The sequence below is a fragment of the Lissotriton vulgaris genome, chromosome 10 (genome assembly GCF_964263255.1).
Source record: "Lissotriton vulgaris chromosome 10, aLisVul1.2, whole genome shotgun sequence".
Lineage (NCBI taxonomy): Eukaryota > Metazoa > Chordata > Amphibia > Caudata > Salamandridae > Lissotriton > Lissotriton vulgaris.
In genome coordinates this window covers 58,792,294-58,819,738 of record NC_141698.1, presented here as the reverse complement: position 1 = coordinate 58,819,738, position 27,445 = coordinate 58,792,294, and the positions used below count along the sequence as shown (strand labels likewise).

The 27,445-nt window shown below is 44.7% G+C and overlaps 1 protein-coding gene across 1 annotated transcript in view; it reads right to left on the bottom strand.

The window, feature by feature from the left end:
* LOC147684616 (uncharacterized) overlaps window positions 1-27,445 on the bottom strand; it is a 153,026-nt gene that overhangs the window by 40,265 nt on the left and 85,316 nt on the right. The window contains exons 8-10 of the mRNA XM_086939720.1: window positions 24,371-24,562; window positions 16,368-16,607; window positions 5,784-5,937 (exon numbers count right to left, since the gene is read on the bottom strand). Coding sequence (XP_086795846.1) covers window positions 5,784-5,937; window positions 16,368-16,607; window positions 24,371-24,562 — 586 coding nt within the window. The remainder of the gene's footprint in view (window positions 1-5,783; window positions 5,938-16,367; window positions 16,608-24,370; window positions 24,563-27,445) is intronic.

Below are 27,445 nucleotides of genomic sequence, written 5' to 3'. Positions count from 1 at the left end.
TTTACTATTCCAACTCCATTCCCCGTGGATAGTAGGGAAGGTTTTGGATAGTAAATTAAACTATTCCCTATCCTACAGCGCCCCCCAGGGCAAGTCGTTGTAACGACTTGCGTTGTAAAAGTTGCGTGGTAAAGGTCTGCGTGGTAAAAGTTGCATGGTAAACGCTGTTCCCCTTTAACCAAGGTCCAAATTTCAGACCTCTGGTTTCAGGGAAATTCTGTCCTGTTTTGGGATATGTTATATGTATTTTTAAAGTACACTATCACCTCAGATAGCATCCTGGCACTGTGCAGTTGTGTGCACTTAGTCCTGGGTTGGTTAATTGGAAAGTCAGGTCTTCCGCTTCTTGCGAAATTTAAGTAGAAAGGAGTAGGCTTTGATGTGAAGTGGAAGGTTGTTCCACGCTTTAGGAGCAATGTAAGAGAACACCCGTCCGCCTGATCTGTTTCTGTATAGACGTGGAATGTGTGCGAGTAGGAGTCCTGCAGAGCGGAGGTGTCTGGACGGTTATTGGAAGGAGATGCAGCTGTTCATGGAGGTCGGACCCAAGTTGTGAAGTGCCTTCAATGTGTGTGAGGAGTTTGAAGTGGGCGTGTTTGTGTATTGGGAGCCAATGGAGCTCTGTGAGGTGTGGTGTGATGTGAGCATTGCATGGGAGGTTGAGGTTGAGTCTGGTTGCAGAGTTCTGGGTGGTTTGTAGTCTTCTGGTGAGTTGCTTGGTGATGCCAGCATAGAGGGTGTTCCCGTAGTCCAACTTGCTGGTGATGTTGGCGTGAGTAACCGTCTTTCTCGTTCTTGCTAGGGAGTGATTAGAATATCTTTCTCAGCATCTTCAGGGTGTGGAAACAGGATGCAGTGACAGTGTGGACTTGTGCAATCAGGTCTAATTTGTTGAAAATTATGATTCTGAGGTTCCGGGAGCTGGGTGTAGGTCGAAGTTCTGACGGCCACCAGTTGGAATCCCTTGGTAAGATGTTCTTGCCAAAGATCACTACTTCTGCCTTGTCCATATTGCGTTTGAGACAGTTGTCTTTCACCCGGTTAGCGACGTTGGTCATGCAGGTAGTGAACTTGTTTCATCTGTTAGGCAGTCTTGTCTAAGATGGAGAGTACGAGTTGCGAGTCATCAGAGAAGGAGAGGATGTTGATGAATGCACGGATGACATTGACCAGATGAATCATGTATGTGTTGAAGATGGTGGGACTGAGCGATGAGCATTGAGGCACTCCACAGATGAGCCTGCGGGCGTCAGAGGAGTGAGATGTCAGGCTACTATCTGTTAGGAAGGAACAGATCCAACTGAGAGCGAGTCTTGATGCCAATCTTCGGCAGGCACCTCATGAGGATGGGGTGTGAGACAGCGTCAAATACTGCAGAGAATGAAGGCTGCTGTCTCTCCTCAGTCAAGGATTATATGGATATCATCTGTGGTGGCGATGAGTGCTGTTTATGTACTATTGTACTATGGTTGTTCCAGAATCCGGACATTGTGGAACTGGTGGTTGCTGAAGTGGTCGGTGAGTCATTTGAGAAGCTTCTGCTAGACCTGGACTGCGTAAGGTAGGAGGGGAGATGGTGTGTTTCCAGGAGTTTGGAAATGTAGCTGAGTCAATGGAGTTATTGAGGATGGGTGTTGGTGCTTCGCTGATCGGTAGGAGTCCTTTTGTGAAGGCGTGTTGTGGTCGGGGGTTGTAGGCCACAAGCTCTTGAGGTTCTTGATAGGTTTTGGCAGGTTGCTGGTGCGCTGCACTGGTGCGGAAACCCCATCCTTTTCTGTGTTTTTCCCAACTGTGGCGGGTGGGTCTAGAGGTGGTGGATTTGTATTGATGCGGAATGGGTTTGTCAAACCTGAGAAAGGCGTGGTCAGCCCATGTCAAACGAGCTGGCTTGTCACCAATGATGCTGTTGATGCAGGAGTAAATCAGACCCAATAGGTGTCTGGCAGCATGGGTGGGTATGGTAACGTGTTGGGTTTAAGCAGGTGCATAGCCCTAACCCCCCTGGGACTTTTCTGTGCCTGGTCCATCATTTTGGACCCAGATTCTGCCTTGCTCCATATACCTTTGAGGATGCTTTTGCATTTGCCTCCTCATGCGCTCCCATCTCCCACCCCAACACGGCTCACCCGAAGCAACCACCCGCTCACCCAAAGCAACCACCCGCTCACATCAACATGGACCAACCACTATCAACATAGCACGCCAAACTCACATGCATGTACCTTAACACCCGCTCACTCAACATGCCACAGAGATATGGGACCTGCTGCAAGATCCTGCTCCAGACCGCCTCCTCCGCACAGAAACATGACTGATTGCTTCCTCTACACCAGAGATCGCCATTGGCTTGAAAATCACCAGACGAGATCGTCCGCACAAGCCCGGAAAAGGACTTGCCATAATTATCAAAAACACCCCCACCAGCTATATAGAACACGTTGCTTCAAGCTGCGTTTCACAGCAAACTTCTCCTTGAGCGGAACCCTTGGATACAGGTTACCAGGACCACAACAACTGCACCAGTGACATCACGGAATTTGTCACACCTCTTATTAAGCAATCTAGCACCATTAGGTGTGCTCCAGACTAAATCAGCTCAGTCTAATGCAGGAGTCTTAAAACTGGGGGGCAGGCCCCCTTAGGGGGGCCTCAAGTGTTCGCAAGGGGGCGGCAGTAATCCGCAAATTAATGGACCATCACTAACATCTTTTGTCATTTATATTCTGTCTGGGAGAAGGTGTCACAAGGGAAGGGACTCCAAGTATTTTTCAAAACCCCAACCCCTATTTCCAATAATTACACAAAGGATACAGTTACATGTTAGTAAGGCCTGCCTGACCAGAGTAGTATGTTTAGCAATCATGTATTTAGTTGCATTTTTAAAACAGTGACAAAACGTCATCGCAATCTTTAAATTGGTCCAAAAATATTTTTAAATTGCCAATTTTATAGAATAATTGTGAAAAATTCGGAGAGGGGCCTAATGATTTTTGGGCGGTATTAAAATGTTTGAAGACCACTGGTGTAATGTATGTGCTATTTTGGTACATGTCCTGGGGTGTGTTTCTATCAATACTCCTAGAGGGCTGTATTTGTTCATCAATGCTGCCACCTGGTGGAACCTAGAGGGGCAGGTTGCTATTGTCCCAGTTATAGAAACCCCTTCTGCATAAGTCTGGGGGGTGAACTCCGCTTTGCTCGCGGAGTTTTCTGCACTCTGCGTTACGCGGAGCTCGCAGAGTTCCGAACAACTCCGTTCCAAGTTTTTTCCCTCGCTCACGTTCATTAACGTCGAGTTGGCAAGCGCGAGTGAGGAAAATCTACCGCCCCGTGAGATTTTTCCTTGTTCGCGATCGCCAACATCAAGTTGGCAAGCGCGAAGGTAGAAAATAAAACTCCTGGCTAGATTTCTCAACGCAGACGGTCACATTTCTCATTGCGAGTGGTCGCGTATGCTCATGATAAGAAACATTCCGTTCGCGTTGAGAAAGCTGCTGCTCGAGTAAAATCTACTCGAGTGGCAGAAAGGAAGCAGCGTCCACTTGAGCTGTGCATGGTGCAGTTTGCGATGATTGCACAGTGCGGACAAGCAGCTGGCACTGAAAATCATCGCGAACTGCATTTATCTAAATAAACTTCGCCGCGGAGCTCTGCGTAGCGGAGTTTTTTGCACTTTGCGGAGTTCTGCATAGTGGAACTCCACCCAGGGTTAATTCTACAGCACTGCCGGCCTGGGCTCCATATTTCAGGGTTCAAGCACATTGGTTGACCATTACACCAAGTCTAATGATGCTGTGCTCCAGAAAACCCTCTCATGTCAAGATGTAGATGTATGTGTTTGTCTCAGATGAATCAATTAAAGTGATTTTGCCACCTTATTTTCTAACCACCCCATTTGGAGAGAAGAGGGAACTGAGGCACAGGAAGATAGTTATTTTCTCACAATCAGGTGAAGAGTCGTGATTAAGGTTTACCCAGGACACAACAAAAACACACATCAAGCTGTAGGGCATGGGGCTGCTTGTATGGCTGGAGTGATGAACTCACTTGCCACACCATCCACAGACCAGCCCTGAAGGAGAAGCACACACTTTTCCTAAAGGCACATACATGGTTTGCTGTGGAAACAATGTGCCTAGGTTATTTTACACACCATGAGTATTCTGGTGGTTTCTCTTTAAAACTGCCTGTAATACCTATGGATACTTAGCACATGTATGTAGAATAAAAATCTTTAGGCATAACACTTGACGCCAATCTCAACATGCAGCAGCATATCAGCAAGGCAACTAAGGGAGCGAACTTCCAAATAAATTCCTTGAGGAAACTTAAACCCTTCCTCCCAGCCAAAGACTTCCAAACTGCAGTAAAAGCACTAATCATCCCTCGCATAGACTACGGCAGCATCGCCCTCTGCGGTCTCCCCCCTAACTACAACTGTACCCCTAAGAGCTTCACTAAAAGGGCAGGGAGACTCATCACTGGATCAAAAAAACACTCACATATCTCCCCTGACTTTAAATCCCTGAACTGGCTGCCTTTTGAAGCCCGAATACATCTGAAAATTGCTTGCTTGACGCACAAGGCTATTCACCTAAACTCACCTGGCTACCTCACTCAGAAGCTGACAATTTCCGGCGGCTCCAGAACCACCAGAAGCACAAAAAATCTTCTGCTGAAGCCTCGAAGATTCCGGAAGGAAAGAACTTACAAACGCTCCTTCTCAGGAATGGCGCCTAGGATCTGGAACTCACTCCCTCCTGAAACCAGGCTCCTCTCCTCCACTTTTCTTTTTAAGAAAGAAGTTAAAGCTATCCTCATGGCTAAATACACTTGAACTACTACTTTTGATTTTTTAAGACTCTGCGTCGATCTGTACTCTTGTTTGATCCATTTGCACATGTGTTTTACCAGTATTATCGACCTTACCCGATTTGTCATACTCCCTCCTATCTGTATTACTTGCTATGCTCCCTCGTGTACCCACCCTACCTCTTACCCCTCGTCTATGTAAAGCGCTCTGTTATCTGCAAAGATCTTGTTCGCGCTATATAAAACTTTCAAAATAAATAAAATTCAAAATAAATATAGTGTCTCAAATATTATTCCAAGGTGAGAAGCTCCATAATAATCCACATGACTGCTGAGGAATGACTCCATGTCATCCCTCATGTAGCCCTGGTTTTAAACCAAAGCACTTTGCATTCTGGGACATGTAGTTTCACATACACCATTATAGACATGGGTCTGCAAATTCAGGAATGCGAAGTGCTGTTGGCTCGAACATCGCAGTGGTTGAAGCTGCTGTACGTGATGTGGGCACCTGCCACCCAGCGGCCCATTGAAAATGGCCAGAGTTCAAGGCGCACACACACCCAATGCAGTGCTTAGTTTGTAAAATATTAAGTGTCAGGGCTCTCATCAGAAGCCCACAGCAGCTTGCACCACACACTTCCCCTGCCACGCTGCCAATGATAGTAACAACACAACTACCAACCACTGCACTTGTACAAGTGTGAGAACTCTGACTATTTAAGGCCTCCAAAGCTATAAGAATTGCTTGGGCAGTAGGAAATAGTCATTTTTTATGTATATTAAATTAATAATTGCCTGTTGTTGTGCTCATCTCTAAATTAGCCAGACAGCGCCACCTTGTGGCAGACTGTCACAAGAGCCGGTGTTGACAATTAAGTGCCGGAGGCGAGCACCGGAAACCACCGGCTCAAATTAAGCACTGCCAATAAGTGAGACTCACACGGCTTGAAGCAGGTCCACTAACGTACCGGTGACTGAGCACTTAGTTGGTGCAGGATGGGGAACGGCGTCCACTGAATGGGTTCCATGGGCCAGCTGGACACTGAGATGGCGCTGGCTTTGCCCGAGTCGACCATGGGATCGTTGAAGCTGCTGCAGCTGGTCTCCCAGTCAGAGTGAAATCTGCAAGAAAAAAAGAGAAAAAAAACACGACCCTGCGTGTTGTTAACGCGTCTGCACAGCTGTTGCCTTAATTATGCTTACACTTCCTAAATGTGTCACACATTCGCAGCAGAGGAGCTCGGTGCCAGACTATGGACGAGACCTGCCTTTCCAGAGCCTTCCGCAGCGCACCAAGGTGGTTCGAAAGACAGCATTGGAAGGAAAGTGCAAAACAAGCATTGGCAAAGCCAGCGAATCCAGTTTTGTGTTTTTACTGAAAAGCTTTTGCGTGTTTAAATAAAGACGTATTTGTGTTTTATATATGTAACAGCATGGTTGTGGAAGGAAGCTTAGACGTTTTAAGTGTAAAACAGACAACCAGGAGCATCTAATGAGTTAGTAATTATTCCAGGATTAATTAAAATAAATCTTTGTTTTTTTTTATATTTTGGGCGAGCGGAGGAGGGCCTATGGCTGTGGTAGGCAGAGTAATGGCCAGTGTCGATATCGTTTCTTATCTCCTGTCAGTGTGTTTGCTCTGTATTACAAAGTACACAACTGCCTTGCAAACTTTCTAGGGTGCTGCAAGGAAGAGAGACACGTGCATGGCTGTCCTTGGGCATGGGCAAGCCGGGCCCAGGTGGCCAATATTTCGAGGGGCGCAGCAGGGAGCCGATTGACTTAATGCCATGCAAACAGCAGCTCGTCCGTCCCACTTGGTTTCACTCGGTCCAGTTAAAGAATTTGTAATCAAACCTTAATGTAACTCCGCGTCAATGTTAGAACCCCATCAACCTCCTGTTTCACACCACTACGACCCGCCTGCCCTTACAACTAACTCCAAGGGATAGATTTCCAAACATTTCGCACTGGGTTAGCGTCACAACACCAGAACAACATTTTTTGGGGGAAATTTACTTTCAAGTACAGTAAAGCAGTGCAAAACATTACTTAGCACCAAGAGTGTGTTACGTGGGTGGTATATGGGCATTCCTATGCAACCATCCATGCCTTTTGGTGCAAAACACTATCTACAAACCATTGTAGACAGGGTTTAACACCAAATTTTAACCCCACTTAAAAGAAGAACTGTTTTAATTTCTCCTTTGTTTTCCGGCTTTGCATGTGTGCAGCACAAATACAAAGTGGGAAAAGCTTTAAAACTTGTCTAGGCGTGGTATTTTGTACAGGAAGGGTACCCTACCTGTACATAACTTATGGTAGAATCAGGCACGCACTCTAGTACTATGGCGCTAAGGTGTGTGCCTGGGGCAGGGCAGCTAAAATCAGTGCAGCGCGAGGGAAAGAGCCATATCTCCGAAGATATGGCACTCCCCTGCTCCCTCCCTGGGTGCTGTGCTGCGTTGCATGTATTTTTAAAAAATCTGCCCCTAAATTTTCTTCACGCCCAGGGTGCTGTCCTGGTCAATTCAATGTAGGGCCGGGCCTTGACATGTGCATTCGCCTGTCCAGTTGTTCCCAGGTAGAGAAGCTCCACGAGGAACTGTGATGGGGCACTGTCCGCAAAATATCTTTGTACTCTATGGACGCACTACGAGGCCACAGTACCTTAGTTTTACATTATTGCATGCTATGTACTATTCTGCACGCGGAAAGGCCTTTGCATGGCGGCAATTCTGAATGAACTAAACTTTCCCTGGACCTGACCTACTAACCTACAACTGTCACAAGTTAGCAGGAGTACTGTTGGAGCCCTGTCTGAATCCCTGATGTCCATTAATCCAGAATATCTTTGCAAACCAGGCTCTCGGGTTGTAGGACAAGTCAAATAGTCACCATGGCTTGACTGATGAGCCGACACAGCATGTCTCACAGTGGAGGCCCCAGGGTTGTCACAACCCTTTGGGAGACAGACCAAGAACAGAAAGACAGCCACTACTTTAACTCCTTGCGTGTTGGTGACGGAACCACTCCTTCATCAGCCACGGACGCGCTGTGTAACCGAGGAAAGGAAGCAAGCTCAACCAGACAAGACTACCAAACAGCAGCAGGGGAGTTGCAATGAGGAAAAAGTAGTCAGGGAGAACACCCAACGGAGCACACCGATAATGGGAGAGCATAAAACAAGTCCGCTAAATGAGGGTAAAGCCAATGCCCTAGAAGTTTTGAAAGAAGTAGAGCAAACATATCGCAGTAACCTGGGCCAACAATCACCTTAAGGCGATCGTCATATAGTGTCGGATTTAAACAGGAACTCAAAGCAACCAGCTTGTAATATTACTTGTTCAGGTCGAATACAACTAAAAACCAATGCAGAGCACGAACAGGTGCGACATTTGGAACGATCAGACTCAATTGAGGATAGAAATCTATTATCAAAAATGGACCATTTAGTTATAGTAAGACAAGGTGAGCACAAAAGAGTTATACATAAAGCCCACAAGGAATCGGTAGACAATCCAGGAAGGGAACTGCTAGTTAACGGGTCGGAACAACTGATTTTCAAACCTATATACGAATCCCAAGGTCAGCAAGATATGTTGAACAGAGGCAATCTCTTGTGTCTCTTTAAATCGATACCTTTGCTAGCCAACATGTCGTCGAGTGACAATGAATGTGTTGGTTTCCTACATAATTCTGATGTTCTCAGCCACTAACAATAATAACTGTAATATCATCCTCTTTAGTGGAACAAATTATAAACGAGCAAGAAACCTTTCGCAATTGGGGATAATTATTACCAAAGTCAAACCAAAGGAATACCCGATACCATTGTTAACAGTAAAAAAACGGCTAGCCAGCGAAAAAGGAATACATGGCATCCCGGTCTCAGTATTAAAAAATCCACAAGGAAAAACAAAACTTAGATGTCGAAAAGCAACGGGTCGACAAAAAGTTAGAGAATACCAGAGGGATAAATGAGAAATGGATAACTATGTCCTTGCATGGGAAAGATAACCAATGACACAATAAACAACACAAGTCATACAAACATTTAACAAACGAAAGCGATACATTAACATTCTGTTTGTGGAATATAAATAGAATAAGTAAAAAATTAGATGACTTTACTCAATCATCAATATTCAATTCCTACCAGATTATATTATTACAAGAGACCTGGGCAATCCACCTGTTTCCTCTACAGGAATGTAAAGGATACTTTGAACTGGCGAAGAAGCATAATAAACATGGCCGTCCATGCGGAAACTTAGCGATATTTATATCAATAGACTTGAAAGCAAAACATCTCCAAGTGGCGTCGAAAAATTACAATATTCAAATGGTAAAGCTAGAATATAAAACACACAACCAAGTAATAATTGTAAAGTTGGTTAACATATATTTTCCTCCGACAGGAATTGCAAGGAAGTCTATGTGTTCTACACTCATTAGGTATCTATTGGAACAAATGATTGACGATCCTTTTGCAGAGTTTATAGTTACGGGAGACCTTAATCTAAACCTGCTAGTTCCATTTACAAGAGACAATGTCACCCAGTCACAAGATCAACAATGGCTTATCCCAGAGCAAATAATGGACACATCAACAAAAACTAAGCATAAAAGATCAAATCTAAACTTTGTTAAAGATATCGAAGCACCGGGGCTACGTATATTAAATGGGAGATTTCAAACTGACTCCGCCCCAGCATGGTCTTTTTATGCACAAAACACGAAGTCACGAATAGATTATACGATGGTATTTGTGAGTATCTTTAATAATATCACTTCGTTTTATTTCAGGAAACTGGCTGAGAGTGATCACAACCAGCAAATATTCACCACATCACTTAAAAACATGAAGTTTGAATTATATCGGTCAATGCAAGGGCAGGTCGGAACTATAAATTACAGGAAATCAATTTGGAAACCAAATTTAAAAGAACGTACCAGTGAATTAGCACAAAAGCTGGTAATCAAATGCTTTCATGAAAAAACCACCTTGTTTGCAATTGATCATTGGGTAAGCTTTACACGAAAATTAGTTGAGCCGCACGCCCCTTTAAGTAAGTCAAGGAATAATAATTGAAAACGGAGAGAACAAACTGAAACAAAATTAATTTTACATATACGGTTCAGAAAATGAAACAGTCGCGAAATAAACTCTTGAAGGAATTAACTAAGCTCCCAAACAGCAACGAAATACTTAACACTATAAAATCATTAAATAAAAGTTTGAGGAAGCTAATCTGGAATGAAAAAATTTAAAGCCAAGCACGATCTCTGGACCAACATTTTTTATGCCAGTAATGAAGCAAACTCAAGGGAGTTTTGGAAAATGATAAATAGCTTAGTAAGACCAGATAAAACTGTGGTGTCATCTGTACTAACTGAGACCGAATAGGTAAACTTTTTGGGGAACCATCTAAATCCGGGTTGCAAAACAACGTAAAGATACGTCCATAAAGGGAAGGAGACATCAGAACCAGAATTGGAAAATAAAATAGATATTTCACAAGTTCAAGTGGCTAATTTAATTAAAAAAACAAAAAGACGGGGCACCAGGTCCAAACGGTATTCCTTTTGCCCTCTACAAGGAGGGTCCAGGCATATGGGCTGAACACCTAACCAAAGTCTTTAACGAAGTAGTACGAAGCGGCCCGAATCATGGAGAGGCTCACTAATATACCCTATCTTTAAAAAGGGAAATTGGGCCCGCCCCGCGAACTGTCGTCTAATAACATTACAAGACGCGGACGTAAAATTGTTTGCTGGGATTTTGTTGTCAAGCCTATCGGATTGGGTAAAGGAAAATAAAATTCTTCCGCCAAATCAAACAAGTTTTATTAAAGGTCTAGGTACGACAACAAACATCCTAGCCTTATCGATATTAATGGACAAAGCTATTGCAATAAAACGACCACTTTACCTTTGCTTTGTCGATTTTAAATCAGCTTTCAACTGTGTGGACAGAAATCTACTCTGGGAAAAGCTAAAACTGCAAGGGATTCCACCACAACTATTACAGTTGATTCATCTCCTCCACACACACACTTGGGTAAGAGTGCGGATGGGCGATGGCCATTCACTAACTAAGAAAATCGAGACGTCAGGGGGCCTGAAGCAAGGCTGCGTACTTCCTCCATTATTATTTAACCTGTTCCTAGAAGACTTAACGGTGGTACTTAATGATATAAATGCTCATCCACCTAAGCTTGCGGACAAACACATATCAAACCTCCTATATGCCGACGATGTGGTCCTTTTAAGCAATACAAAAGTGGGATTACAATGCCTTATAGCGAGATTATCGGAGTATGCAAAAGAGAATAGGATGGTTATAAATGAATTAAAATCCAAAGTCATGGTGATTACAAAAAATTCAAGAAGGAAATATAAATCTAAATGGTTTCTGGGAAAGTCACAATTAGATCAAGTAGAAACCTATAGATATTCGGGGGTTATATTCAATGATAACGGAAATTTTCTTCTACAAAAACTTGAAATCCATAGGAAACCAAATGCCTTGACACCAGCATTTAGGACTATCCAAAAATCTATTAGTGACCTTACCTATCGCCCGTTTTTAAAAGTGATTTCTGCTAAACTGCTACCCTCACTAACCTACGGAAGCGAAGCCTTAAATGGAAAAGAGGCAGCTATTATCAACGATGCTATCTCTAAAATGTTTAAAATCCTTTTCCATTTCTGATTTCTAGTGGAAATTGGCGAACAAGTGCTAGGCATCATCTATAACATGAACCCTTTAGAAGGATACATGCAAAACGTTACTACAGAAGTACGGATTGACATAGTGTGTGAGTTGCTGAGTAACCAAGGAAAAGGCTTGGTCTACCCGCGGCCTACTAGAGGTAGACCATGACGGCACTGCGGATAGGATAGTTGGGGTGGATGAGGAGTTGGCCTAATGGCTAGGGCGGTCGACCTCGAATCTGGGGAACTCTGTTCGAGTCTCGGTTATGACGCTGAACATCCTGTGATTCTGGGCAAACACTTAATCTCCCCTTGCCTAACAAAAATGAATGTGTGTCCTTGTAACGTAACTGGTGCTATGTAAAGCGCTCCGATACCCGATTCGGGTCACGTTTGCGCTATATAAAACTCTGCAAAAAAAAAAAAAGGTCAGACTGGAATTCGGTCTAAACAACCAGATGTATGCTCGAAAGGGTCATATAAGTAAAGTCTGGTACAGAATAAAAAAATGACCAAGACAACCTAATGTCCCAGTTAATCTCGAGGGAAATTAGCGGCAACAGCAAATCCCCAGCTTGGAAATACTACTCAGAAATAATCTAAGAAAAGTGTTAATAAAACAACAGATCAGTTATCACTGCGAAACGACAAGGCACGCATGGCCCATAATAAATGGTTTTACAAAAAAGATGGCTCAGCAATACCTGGTCACTCCATGGTCGTTCAAAAATAAACAAATCTTTATTAAAGCGCGTTTTGGTGTATTGCCGGGTCTATGCCATCTACCCCACTGAAAAAAGCATGCAACGGATACTGTATGTAGGCTGTGCAAATCTGGTGAGGAGAATATTATTCATCTCCTGTGTCTCTATTCTGAACTGAGAAATGAAAGAGTAACTGTACTAAGGAGTCTATTTAATGAAAGAGGGGTGAGAACTTGCAGACAGGCACTGATCCTATGTCTTTCCTCAGACGATTTACCTTTGAACTCCGCTCTGGCAAAAGTTTTAACGAAAGTGCGTCCTGGTGCCTGCCGATCCATGGGTCTCCTTTGTTGACCTGCGGTGTCTAGTTAGCTGCTTTATGGGCGTTGGTGGTATCCCTTCACTTTTTCTGCGTCTTGGTGCCTAGTTAGACTCCGTTTTGTCTCCTATTGTGGCAATTTTTGGACCTGTTGCGGTTCCTTTCTTGGTTCATTGATGCCAGCGAGCCTCTGGTGGCCCCTTTAGTATTTGGATGTGGCTCTCTGTGAAGGTTAGGTCGGGGGTCGACTTTGGGTTTGCCTGGGTTGTCTTGCCTCCCTTTCTTCTGGGATTTGGGAATTCGGGTGTGACTTGTAAAAGTCCTTGGTACGTTTTGATGGATGGCTTGGCGGACTGCACTAGAGTGGGATGCTCTGGTAAGTTGTTCTCCTTGGTTGAGTTTCTCGTCATTTTCAGATGGCTCTGTTCATGGGTTCAGGTCTCCTTGTGGTTATCGTTGCTCACCCTAGTTGTATTTGTCTATTCTTCCTCGTGACCCGGATTCTGGAGGAGACTGGGATGGAGGAAGTTCAGTTCCTTTCAGAGCCAAGCCTTATCACTCTTCTCGCCTCTGCCTGTTGCGCTGTTCTTTGGGCCTGTTGTGTTGGTGCTGTTGGTGGCCTGTTGGGTGCCTTCTGCTTCACTCTGTGTTTTACACTGATTTGCTTCGGAGTGATGTCTAGAGTGTGGGTATTGCCTCTGATTGGGGTTTCCTTTCCTAGTTATTGATGCTCACCCCTCTTTTCTGAGGTATCACCGCAGGGTGTTTTCAGTTCTCATTCTATTTTCCTGGAAGCGGGTTGGGGGAGGAGGCTGCTGTCGCTTGTCTTTCCTGACCCATCTTGTCTCTTTGACCCTAGTGCGCTTCTCTCTTTGGATTGGCTCACCTTGGACTGGCCTGTTGGTGTTCTCCTGTGCAGCGTTTGACTATTAGTCTGCCTGGGCACTTGGGTGCTCAGTCGCTATGGTGGCTCTTTTGGGACCCTAGTCTTGTGGGGAGTTTGTTCACTGTCCTCTGCTTTTCATGGGGTGTTTTTGCTAGTGTTTGGTTATTTCCTTTGCCTCTGCTGTAGTTGACTGTTTGGTGCCGGCTCTTGTGCTATTCTTCCTCAACTCCTTTCTGTTCCCTGTGCCTGGATCTCTAGGGCTGTCCCCATCTGCTATTTGGGCTTGTTTCGATCTTCTCTGGTTTGTCTGGCTTGTGCAGGACCAGTTGGCTTGATGGCTGGTGACATGCCTGCTTGTGTCTTGGGCAACATCCTCTGGTTGGTCCCCTCTCTAAGCTGGCCATGGGTGCTTGTTGATCCCTGGATTGTTGGTTTGGTGTTTTATTTACTCCTGTAGCCTTTCCACCAATGAATGAATGAATGAATGAATGTTGGATTTATAGAGCGCGTGGTTACCCTGGGGCGTACCAGCGCTGTACCACTGGGGAACCCATCCTGGCTTTCCCTGTGAGATGGCCCCTTTACTGGGCATCCCCAAGGTGCAGCCAGGCATCCCCGGCGGTGATGGGGCCGGAGTGGAGATTAAGCAAGCTATTGCCCAGAGTTGCAGCGTGGGACCCCATGGTTAGAGTGGCACCGAGGCGAGATTTATCGGGCCCGCTGACATTGGCCCTGCACCCGGCCGCGTCGGGAATTGAACCCTGGTCCCGGGCCGACCTCTGCCTCCGGGTCTGCCGCCTCTAACCATTGAGCCACACTTCTACCTATCATGCTGTGCACTTGCTTCTGAGGACCTTTTGTGTTACTTATAGGCAGGGCCACTGGAATTATGCGGCAGGGGAGGACCAAATTATGCAGCAGGGTTGACTAAATTACGTTGCAAGAAAGGGCAAATTATGTGGCGTAATGCGGCACATTTTGTGACAATATTACTGTGTTATTGTCATTTTTTCACATGGTAGCACTGTCTGGGGAAAATGTTTCCCTTGATTAGTACCAATTTAATACCCAAATGCATCAACAAGCAACTGAAAGATGACCTGTCAGCCTTGCGGAAGGGCCTTCTAGAGCACAGGAACACGAGTAACTTTTGATCCCTTTGAGCTAGAAACAAGTTTTTTTTTATGTTAACAACTGCAGATTATGCAACAGATGATTATGTGACAAAGGATGCAGCTGCAGAATCTTGTAATTCCAGTGGCCCTGCTTATAGGGTTCAGGCTGAGGGCTTACTATTTTGATACATCCTCATTTAGTGAGGTCTGGGACAAGGAACTATGCTTTCTTGTCTGAGTACTTGCTTCTCTCTCACATATTAATTCACCACTAATCCTTTATAGGCTCCCTGAATAGCGTGCGTCAACAAGCGAGCGATAAATAAATACAAACCTTTGTCCTCCTCTATCCTTCTGCTATCATTCCAAATCCAAATAACTGACTAACCTATCCGCCACTTAAAATGTACTTGCATGTTTCACTATAATAATTCAACACTAATCCTCTGTGGGTCCCGGAGTAGCGTGCTACCTGCCGAAAAAGCGCTTCGGCGCCTCGTCAGGGGTAGTAAGTGCTATATAAATGCAATTACAATACAATTACAATACAATACTCCCCATTGCAATAACATCAATTCCCTGTGCTTGGGGATGGCAGGATGTGCTGCAGGGCTGGTCCTCTGCGTATTACTTCTCATGATTGGAGGGTCCTTAAGGAGAGGGTGGTGCAGAAGGGGGGTGAGAAGGATTTTAACTGAGCCTTGTGGTGCCTGGGAGGAGGTGGACACATCTCATTTAGTAAACACTGGGATGAGGAAGGGCAATCAGAGTAATGAAGATTACTGGTACCTAATTGGCCCATTTGTTTGCCATTTTATGTGGCTTAGATGTGCCCACAATGGGTGTGTCTGTGCTATACCTGCCCCCCGCCACACATTACTCACCACTCCAACCACAAAGGGTGGAACCTCATCACAGTGATGGGCTGTGGTGGGAAGTGATGAGAGGCTGGACCGCCTGGCACACATCCCAGCTTGTTCAGGAAATGGGAACTTTTATCTAGTTACTTTTTCCATTTCCAGTCCTAAGTTGAAGGGCTGGTTGCATAGATGGGTGAGCTGGGGATATATCGGATCAACTACATAGAAATAATAGAGATACTCCTGGAAAATGGTTATCAGGGACTCGTAGCGCTTCCGTTCATAAACACAAGATGACATTGTATTTAGTCTGGCTCCCTGCCAGCTGCAGAGAGGAACGACCATTTCAGTGCAATGCGGCCCTGGTTTCATTGTTGTTCTGCACAACTCAGAGAGGTCCCAGGCCTTTGCCTTAGAGAAGGACAAGGAAAACCTTTGCTAGAATATGAGGTCTAATGAAGAAGACAAAAAGCAAGACAACATGGAGCTTTCGAAAAAATGGCTGAAAATACAAGTGTAAAGGGTTTAAATCTCAGCAACATCTGGAAAAGGCAAGGGAAAGTAAGCCAGCCGATGACGTCAGATAAAGAGGAGAAGTGAGTCAATTAAATTTAGCAAATAAATGGAGTGGTTCTTTGGTAAATCAGTAAAAGGGGCAATACTGTCCCAAAATGGCCGCCTAGGTTAGAAGTAGTGGCAGCGTGACATGCAGCAAAAGAGCGGTGAGTGAGCAGGCCACCAGGACTGCTGGGGAGCTGTTGGGAGCCTGTAAAAAATTTAAGAAATTAAAAAGCACCCAAGAGTTAAATATGAAAAACTAAAGGATGGATGTAGATTGTGAGGCGAGCAGTAAGCTTCCTGCAGAAGATGCAGGAGCATCCCTGGCATGGTCAGCATCCCCAGCAGTCAGTCCATATCCACAATCAAACAGGTAGAGTAAGGTCTCACCCTGGTCGGCACTCCGGCCTGCGGTGCGGCGTGCTCCGTGGGCTGCAGGTGCCGGCGTGGTCCGCGTCCTCCAGAGAGCTGCCCCGCCGGCTCTCCAGGGCGTGCAGGTGCAGCACCTCTTCGGAATGACTGAAGGCCAGATTGTCCAATGAGCTGATGGAGGCGCCCAGCCAGGACTGCGACTGCGAGTGCGACCAGTAGCGGGTGGAGATGTCATCGAAGCGACTGAATCGTCTGTAGCTGGAGAGCAAAAGGTTATTTTGTAATTCCTGTCCCACAAATACCTCAAAGTCTTCATAGTAATGTCTGCAATGCTTAATGTACCTCCAGTATCCATGCATTTACATTTCTTGGTAGGATTCGAGTTCAAGTGGTACAGGGCAATTGGGGTGAGCAGTAAAGGGGACATGGAGTACGAGGGAGTGTCCAGTACCCCAAAAATGCCCTGAATCTTCAGTTCTTGCAAGGTGGAGGTGAGGGACTTCCTTGCTGGCCTTTATTTGCCTGATAATTCGTTGTTTTTTTAGCACAAGCATTAGCCAATATTTTTTTTAATTTAATTTAAATTATATGTGCAATATACTTGTATACAAGGGGGATTTAAGCCGCCCTCGTAAACCACTGATAAGTTCTGTTATTCACATATTTTTTCGGTCAAGTACAGCGTTCACTGTGATTGACGCATTCTGCTCTTAAACAAGGGGCATATCCACAGACAAAATAATCCCCTTCAATGCCAAGATCTACTATGACAATGTGTACTTTTTGAGGCCAAAAATATTTTGCTTCAATTCCATAAAAATAAATAAATAAAAAAAACAAGCATTGGTAAAGCCAAAAATCTGCCCACCAATGCCAGAATCATTGGCTTTTCTAAGGATTTTTCCTTTCCTGGGATGAGGAAACATTCTAGAACAGGAAGTGACAGACCCAGTGATACATGCAAAGAGACTGTGAAATCACAAGTTTAAACCAGAGATCTCTTCGCTGTACAGTAACGCTGTTTTCATTGACCAAAATGGTTTGATTTAACATTTAACGCATACTAACACGTGAATTTTCTTGGGGAGTATATATGAATTTACAAGTGACCGACTATGGAGTACCTGATGCCGAATTACTCCATAGCAGTAACACCACTCATTCTTGGGCAGATTCAGAAGTTTGCATAATTAGACATATAAATTAGGCAATACACAGGTTAGAGTCATGGGGCGATGGTTCATTACGGCTAGTATTTGCCTTGAGTTCCATAACATGAATGCCAGTGAGTTGGGTAACAATAAACATCTGTTATACCGCACCAACAAAAACTTTTGAGTAAAATTGTTTGGTCCAAATACACATTTTGCATGTGTGTGCTTAACAATTCATTAGTATTTTAGTACGCTCCTTTGTGATGCGTAATGTACACATTCGCGTATATGTATGGTACAATGGTGACTAGTGGCCATCTCCCCAACCCTACTGGCGCAATCTGCAAGCAATACAAGCAATACACATGTGTAGGGTCAGGATCTTGTGGAATTTAATGTATTCATTAACAATTACTCAGGTGTTGCTTGCCAGGAACTAGACAGCACTTACAAGCGCTGGGAATTTTGAGAACTACTACGGATGTAGCAATTGCCCGTAGTGTGGTCACATTTATTTTTACTACTATCATGGGCAATGAAAAGGAATTTTTGTGTTGCATCTCCTCGAAAATCGTAGAGGTACTGATGAATTTATTTTAGCATTTTTATTCATGGTATAGATTAAAATACAAAGCTGATCGTAGATCGATATTAATAGTTGGTGAACTGTGATGATACCCTGTTTTTAATTTGTATTTTAATGTGCAGCTTTACCCTTGAGTGCTCATGACGAAGTCAGCTCGTCATGAGCCACGGTGCTCGGGTGCTCATGACGAGCTGAGCTCGTCATAACCGTTGGAACACTCGCACGCTGGGCTAATTCCCCTGCTGTGCTAAGCGTTCCATGAAAATGGGTGTGGTCATGACGAGCTCAGCTCGTCATGAGCACACAAGCACTGTGGCTCATGACGAGCTGAGCTCGTCATGAGCGGGGGGCGCTGTGCGCGCCCCTTCCCCCCAGCACTGCAGGGGAATTTGCCCCGCAGCCAAGGGGTTGGGATATTTTGTATCCGAAATAAACAATATTGATTAATGAAATTGCAATACTGTTATTTCCTGTAAAAGCACAAAATCTAAGAGACTGGCGCACAGATTGGGGGTGATGACACATGTAATGTACAGCAGCTATATGCACGCACACTATCCTTTGGTGAACCAGCAGTAATATGTGCCCACCACTCAAGCCTGGAAATAGCTTTGTGCAGTAGTCGTTCTGCTTATGTGGGGGAGGAAGGCAGTTCAGCAACTGGGTTATATTTAATAACCATATAATATAGTGGCTCCTTCATGTCTGCAAATTTAGTCTATACTCTCTCCTATTGGTATTCTCCATTGTATGCCTTACTGTGTAAGTGGTTGGCCGTCTTGTACCGTGCCGGTTCCCCACTCAAGTGCTTGGACCTTTGTGTTAAACCAGGCTCAGACTCCGACTCCAGGTTTCGGACTCTACCAAACCTTGGTTCTCTTTAATTTACTCTTGATTTGTACTAAATTCCTACTGTTAGCATCTCAAATTACGATGGTGTCTAACGCTCATAACTACCTATGTGATAATTAGAGGCCGGAGCAGCAACCCTCTAACATAAGTCTATTATACCCGTTTCATTAGGTTCCCTGCCCCTCCCCCTGGTCCTGATGAAGACCCCGCAGCAAGGTTAACTTTGCCTGCAGTTTCAGAGGGTCGAAACGTTGACGGTTTTTCCAACTGCGGCAACCACACACGCCAAAATTTGTATATACACTGTACTGTGCAGACCCTCCAGGATATCGCGATTTCGCGATTCCGCGATTTGCCGCGAAATCGGCACTTTTGTAAAAATGCCGCGATTTTTACATAAGTGCCCGCGAAATCGGCACTTTTGTTGAAATCGCGGTATTTTTACAAAAGCTAATCCAATATCCTGGGGGGTCTGACTATTGACAAACGTCTAATTCAACTTCCCTAATTTATACAGGAAATGCAGTACCTCATGTTTAAACATGTTCTAAATACCGCCTAGATAATGTCTTGCAAATGTTCACTTCAAATCATGAGATGGAATCAAAATAATGCTACCGCTGCATGGAGCGAAATTAACGTATAACAAAAAGCGTCCATTTCACTGTGCCTAATTTTGTAACTATTTTCAAACTTACGTTTTGTAGAGTGTTTTTGTACAAGTGCATTAAATAAATAGGGGAACACTGTTTTCTGTAAGTGTACCCTACAGAAAACGAGTACATTCTAATTGAATAAGAAAGGATGCATACTACATGCACTGTCATGATTTTCATGTGGACGGATGTGGTAGAAGAGATTACTTTGTTCGATTCACATGGGATGCCCCTATAGCATACAGTGTCAATTATGCTACAACGAATAATTAGGTGAAGTGACGACACTACTTCCTGCAAGAAAAGTAGAAACATAAATTACAAACTGCTGCAGCTGTCAAGCTTATGATCGAATAGGAACATTCATAAACACATACTTCGTACAAAATAACTGCGTTTATGCAAAGTACCGACATTTGAGTGGGGAAAAGTTAGATGCGACTGTTGTTTTCATCGGTGCCTCTAGAAAGGCACAGTCCAAACAGTTCTCACTGACAAAGAGAGCCTAGCTCTTAAATTGGCTGCCTCGTGAGCTCAGGGCATCTCCCTGGTGCATATGCTTATGCTGATGTCGCGTGTCCTTCCCTAACCTTCCATAAACACTTAACGCAAACCCAGAGAAAGGACTAGAAAAAGATAATTTTCAAAACAAAAATTTTTAAAAACGGGTAAAGCGAGAAGTGCAGCAAGCTGCCTACCGTCCTCTCCATCAGGGAATCAGGGAATCAGACCTTCCAGGATATCGTGCGTGCCCAGTATACTCCTGGCCACATCACTACATATGATTTTGCCGGTGGGGTGCCCACAATGCAAGCTGCACTGTCACTGAATACTTATTTTATTTACATATATTTAAATTGTGTGCACCGGATGCCCGAATTGCTTCTAGGGGCAGAGAGAAAAGAGAAGGATGCAAGAAAGTGTGGAACATGTTCTTGAATAGATGTGTTTCCAGCAGTTTCTTGAAAGTGAGCAGGTTGTTTGCGTTGCACAGGTGTGGGGATTGGTAGGGGCGGGCAGCTACTTAGAAGAAACTTCTGGATTCGCCATTGGACTTGGGAATCCATAGGGAGTTCTGCATGTTGGAGTTTAGGGGTTAGGAGAGGGTGCATTCACAGTACACATATAGCTGCAGAGAACCGAAAGTGCACCGTGCATCACAACGAGGCAAAAGTAGAGCTGTGAGCCAAAGGGTGTGCATCACGGTGGACTCTGGTGAACTCTGCATTTGACATCTCACTAGGTCACACCATCACCTACTACAGGTCTGGTTCGACAACAAGCAGAGCACGCACTTCAAGAGACCAATGGTGCTGACTGTCCAAAGACGTCACGCCCCTGGAATACTTCACCACTTCATTTCCCCACGACCAGCACCAGGATTTGACACGTTGAGAATTCCCAAACCATATCCAGAGATACACTTGAATATCTGTACATGCTTTTCGAGGGAAACAAAGTGTCTACATTGTAATTAAACCAAATATTCATAGCTTCATGTTGTTAAATAACTACAAAAGCTAAGATATCTGTGTTTGTTGTAGGAAAAATGGCCAAATAAAATGCTGCAAAATTGCCGCTAAATTTCCATATTTGTGCCGCTAAATTTCCATTTTTGTGCCGCTAAATTTGCGAATCCATGCCGCTATATCCTGGGGGGTCTGACTGTGTGTTGTATGCCTTTCTATAAATAATGTCGCCAGTTTTTATGGCAGCTGTTGCTATACGAATTATAGCATGAAAAGTGTTCTGAATTGTTGATTTTTACTGTCACATAATCCCTCCACTTCCCTACCTCTCCACTATCACTTCCCCCCTCCCTCCTGGGGCACTGTATGACCTCAAATACAGTTGACTTTTTTGCTATGCTACGTGTATTCATTACACCGGATCCCACAGTGAATAAAACTTTGCGGATCAAAATAATTGTTTTGGATTAATTCTTATGAAATGTATTATATGTTCCCTGTCCACACTGGGATCCCTTCCTCCTAGTACTATGTGGGGGAGGAAGGCAGTTCAGCAACTGGGTTATATTTAATAACCATATAATATAGTGGCCATTCCTCTAGCAAGCACCACACGTTATCATGCAATGCTTAAATAACAGGTGTTATTAATACCCCACTCAATGGTCTTCGTCTTCATTTCAGAAGAATAAAGGGTTTGCTAGGATTCAGATCTGACTTGAGTATAAGTATAAATAGATGTATTGTCTAATTATTAAAAATCATCACAAAATAGCACTCAACAATACATACACAAAGCATAATAAATGCACAAGTTCATAAAAAGATTTCCCATACAAATCCATATATTCATAACAATTCGATAAAATACATTTGGGACAAAATATACAAATAATGAGCTAAAATATCCAAATAAAAAAACATTTGGTGCATTAAATTCGAACAGACTATAAACAACTGTATAAGACCTCAAAGTGCCAAGTGCTTAAAAACAAGTAATAATAATAAATAATTACGCACTTATATAGAGCACGACTACCCGTAGGCATCTCGGCGCTTGTATGAATACTGCCGAGGAACCCTTCCTGGCCTTTCCCTGTGAGGAGCCCACTCCTGGGCACCCCCAAGGTGAAGTCAGGCATCCTCAGCGTTGTTGGGGCCGTTGTAGAGATTAAGCAAGCTATTGCCCAGAGGTGCAGAGTGGGGCTCATGATCAGAATAGGCACCGAGGCGAGAATTATCAGGTCCGAGGAAATTGAGCCCGAGACCCGCTGGTCCCAGCCAGACTACTGCATCAGGGTCTGCCGCTCTAACCATTGAGCCACACTTCTCACTTCTCCTTCTATTATCTGATACTATAAACCCCTTTCAGAGCTGACTTGAGGGCTACATACAGATGTGCAAACCACTGAGCTGCTTAGTACCTCAGATCCAGGACCCCGAGTACCATTAAGATGGGGCAGGATTAGGACTTCTCACCCTCAGCACAAATTAGGGTTAGCATCGCTGTAAGGATTAGGCTAAGAGATAGTAAGGGCTAGGGATAATCTTAAATATAGGCTTAGAGCGAAGGAAAAGGTTACTATTAGGTGTAGGCGTATGACGAGGGTCAGAGGTCCACTTAGAGCAAGGGAAAGGTAGACACTTTGGGGCATATTTACAAGGGCGTTGCGCCACCAGAATTTCACTTTTACCGACGTTTCGGTGGTGCAGTGTCCTACACCAGATTACCAAAGTGGCGTTTGGCTACTTTTTGTGGTCCGCGGCGGTAATTCAGCCACGGTGCGGGCGTTTCCGTGCGCGGGTGGGGCCACGTCGGCCATTGGCCGACGGCAGCACTGGGGAGGTAGTGCTGCCGTCGGCCAATGGCCGATGGCAGCAAGGAAAGGGTTAACATCACTTTGTAAATAAAGTACCCTTTCACACAGGTATCTGCTTGGAAGGGGCGTGCAATGGGTGTTGCTGTGGAGGTTCCACTGCAACACCCATCGCTTTTTGATGCAAACTCAGATTTACAAGGATATGTAAATGTGAGGGAGCGACAAAACACAAAGCCATGCACTAGCAGGCGTTAGAATGTCGCAACAAGGAGAAATCCCTTTCTTTCTCTTGTTGTTGCTTTTTCTTTGTGTGCTGCATTTTGCCGGGCACAAAGAAAGAGCAAAACGCTATTAACGATTGTTTACGTGCCTGAAGGTGTCCCTTCCTGCACATAAACAATCATTAAATAATGACGACTTGCTACTTCTATATGTGATGCAAAATGCAGCACACACAGGAGTAACAAATCACCATTATTGATGGCTTATGTACAGAAAGGCACCCTTGCTCTATGGCACAAGGGTGTTGGTGTTGGCGCTGAGCAGCTATTTTTAACGCCAGAGCTAGTGAAAACACAGGGGTGCGCCATATTCTTGTAAATACAGCTCATTCCTGTGTTTTGGAAATGGCAGAGTGAATTTGCCCCTTTGTGGTAGGCTAACGATCAGGGTGAGGGGCTGGATTAAGGGGGAGAGGTACAGATAGGTGGAGCTTTGATGCAGCTGTTTGGTCACACCAAAGGCTGCGGATACAGTGGTTTGACTGTGTAAAGGAGCCTATGTAATGGTGTGACTATGAAAGGTGACTACGTAAAGGTTTGACTATGTAGGTATGACTGTGAAGGTGATTATGTGAAGTGTTAAGGTATTACTATGTAACTGTGACTACGTAAAAGCTTGCTTATGTCATGGTATATGGGTAAATGTGGCTAACAGTTAAGTCTTGTCAAGGTAAATGTGTCGCTGTAGTGATATCGATGCTTCCCACGTGCAGGGGATGCTCTGTCACCGGAGTTGTACCAAGCCACATCGCAGGATTTGACACAGAGCAATCTGTGGAAGCCCCGGACTGGAGCGCAACACCCCAAACAGGGTTGTCCACAAGAAGGTCGTCTGCAGTCACATACCTGCGTCTGCACCTACCGACTTGAATCAGCCACTTACTTGAATGAATGAATAAATGAACTAACGGTTAAATGAATGAATGTAGACTTCCTGAGGTTTACAGTTACCCAAGGGTGTCCTGGCACTAATAGACCCTAAAACCAAACTTAAAGGAGCCAAAACAATTCTGAGATGGAGCAAAACCTGTACATGGCTGGAGAACAGACAGGTTTTGAAATTTTTTGAAGAAGGTGATTTTGAATTTCACACATATGTAAGGGAAACAAGTTCCACAATTTTTCCATTAGAAAAAGATCTTCCCTCTGTTCTCCTAGATCAGATTTTGGGGATGTCTAGTGCGTCTGCATGCGGCCACCTACCTGCTCTTCGTCTGGTTGATTTTGGTTTCGACGAGCAAGGCCTTGAACCGTCTCATGGCGAGGTAGGCAATGGCAGAGATGCAAAGTGCCAGGCTGAGGATGACTCCACAGGAGATGCCCAGGAGAGCCTGCTGTGTCATCCTGTAATCACAGCGCACTCCCATGAACCAGTAGTCGCTGCCGACGGGGCATCTGTGGTGAGACAGAGGGGAAAGGGTTAAGAGGCATGGGATGAGCGAGGAGGCGAAGGCATGGTCTTCAGCAAGTTAATGAACCTCACATTTGGGGTCCAGTAAGGCAGGAGCCGGAGATCAGGAGCCTGATTTACAAAAGTAACTCACACTTCTGACTAAGTTTACTACTTTTGAGCAAGTTTACTATACTTTTGTAGTAACTCCAGTTCTACATACGGATAACCACTGGTACTGCAACACCATCCCATAGAAAATAATGAAGGTAGGGACTTACTACAAAAGAGTAAGTTGCTGCAAAGTGCAGTTTGTGAATATGGAAAAGTAATAAACCTACCTAGACGTGTGAGTTAGTAAAAAAGTGCAGTTTGTGACCAGCACTTGTATTAAGTTTGTGAATCAAGCCCCTATATGTCATATGCCCATCCCTATGACGTAGATAGCTTTGGGAGGAAGAAAGACTAGCTTAGACAGGGCCCCAGAGAAACAGATTTAAATGGGCACACGCGTATAAGCATGTTGAAGGAGAAAATAAGGGGTTTCAAGATTGGTTGCAAGGCTTCTCTTATGCTCACTCTAGAAACGTTGTTAGCCTACTTAGGAACACTCTTGTGTCATACCTCTTTTTGTGTCCTTCCTATTGGTTCTTTATCAATCATTTATTTCTGAATCTAGACATCAGTACATGACACCCCCCACCATCTCGCTGGTAACGTAACTGATCACAAGTCTCCACACAAACTAATTCTAAACCAAACCCTCGAACAAACAAACCAAACGAGACCAAGCACGGATGGGAGAAAGAGAACTGGGCACCTGGGAAACACAGAAGGCACACAGATATAGGAAACACAGGGGCCTGGTACACAGGTCAGGTGGAATACTTCTCAGAACTAGAGGAAGGATTGGTACATTCTAACTGCCCTAGATAATGCGGATAATCCAATGTCTATAGTAAAGCTCAAGGCACCTCAAGGCTTAGCCAAATAACACCTACACAAGGTCAACTATCACTGCCTCTCCACCACTGACACAATCACTCACCAACACATAGGAAAAGCAACAACCAGCCCCTGCACTGTGCTGTCCGGTAAGACCGAGGAGAATAGTTATACTTACATAGCTGACTTGGGTTAGGCAAAGGGCCAGAAAACCTACAACCGCACTGCGATGCGATACACCCCAAAGAGAAAATCAGGTAATATGAACTCCGCAGAGGTTTTGATGGCAGGCTGCAAAGATCCACACCATAAGGACCCCATCCCAAGGCAATCTCTCCACTCATCCCACAGCACACTTACTTATTGGGCAAAGGCATGTTCATGGACATATGCCCCAAGGAGCCTGCACGCCGGGCAAATCCACAACCACAGACAAGCACTGCACCAAAGTGCTAAGAGGCCAAATAATTGCTAAACGTGTGTTATACAAAAATGTATAATGCAACATAACATTATCCTTTTGTTCACATTCATTGCTGTCATCATTCTTCTCTTATTTCCACTAACTAGTGTCCCCTCTTGATTACTCTGTGTGCCACTGGTTCCTTCCAACTAGTACCTGCCCGTCAGTGTACATCTGCTCCCACCCCAGCTCTTTCTCATGCATCTTATTTCTCCCAAGAAGACAAAACAAGGACCATTCAGCAAAGGGTGAAGTCTAGGGGTGAGCGCTTGCACGTGGGTGCTGTTGTCACACAAGTGAATAAAAACCCTACTTCACATCTTAGCTGCCAGCTGTTCTTCAGCCCCCTCGGCAAGAGCAGCCTCAGGATCCTGCTTCCTGTCCACTGCAGTTTATTCTTCTTGACCTAAACAGTTTTAAAAAGCCACCTAGTAAATGATGTGACAATATGTCTCAAAACCCAGTCAGAAATCATCATCCTATTATCCTTTTGCTGATGATACAGTTTTTTTTTTCTTTTCACAGGTTGCCCCCCTTTAAACAGTAGCTCCTGTAGAGAAATACTTTGCAACCAGACCCCAAGCAGCCTCACCTCTGGTACTCTCTGAGGTGCGACTGTGCTTGTCTAGCTCTTTCTACCACACTCTAAAGATTGTTTAATCCCACCTTCTGCACACCGTCCCCAAGCTCATGTCCTCCAGATACTGGGAGCTCTGGACAGTGAGCTGATGCCACTGGCCCTTCTACCCTCAGCTCTCATCCTGCTAGCCTCGCTTCAGGAACTGAAGGTCACCGAGACCCCAAGCGCCATGTTTATATTCTGTAGTTTCCACCTTCATCCTTCTTCTAGACACTCAGCAGAAAATATGGAAGCTGTTGAGGTTTTGGGACAAGAGGTAATGCCTGGTCAAAGTGTGCATGATGGTGGGCGCAGCCATGGTCCCGATGAACTTATCAGAAGGCGGCCAGCCTCCTATCTGCATTTGTTTTCTTTGCTCATCTGTTCCATTACAGAAGAGGACAAACCATAACCAAATAGCCAAGGTCAATCTACTAGGCTAGTGCTCTCTGCATGGGAAGACTACAAAACCCAGGCACCCTTCAGCCTTAATGGGCCTTACGCCGCAGGTGCAGCCTGGGTCTCTATGCACAGCGGGCCTATGTCTGGGCAAGTTCATGCCACCTAGGGCGACTCACGTAAAACAACAATAAGTGATGGGTGGAAGGACATGATTCCATCAATGTATAGCTAAAGCTGCCTCGACCAGAGGATTTGAACGCGAGGCCAGCTAACCCAACCTGTTGAGCAACTTAGCATGCATTCATTGATTCCTTGAATGGAAGTCTACTGTGACACTCAGTGGAACACTAATCACTCACATACCAGAATAAACGTTGCTAGCGCCCTCATGCAAACCTGACTCGATGTTGCACCTCTTTCGTGCTCCTCTCTGCCACGTCCCATGTGTAAGTGCAGCCA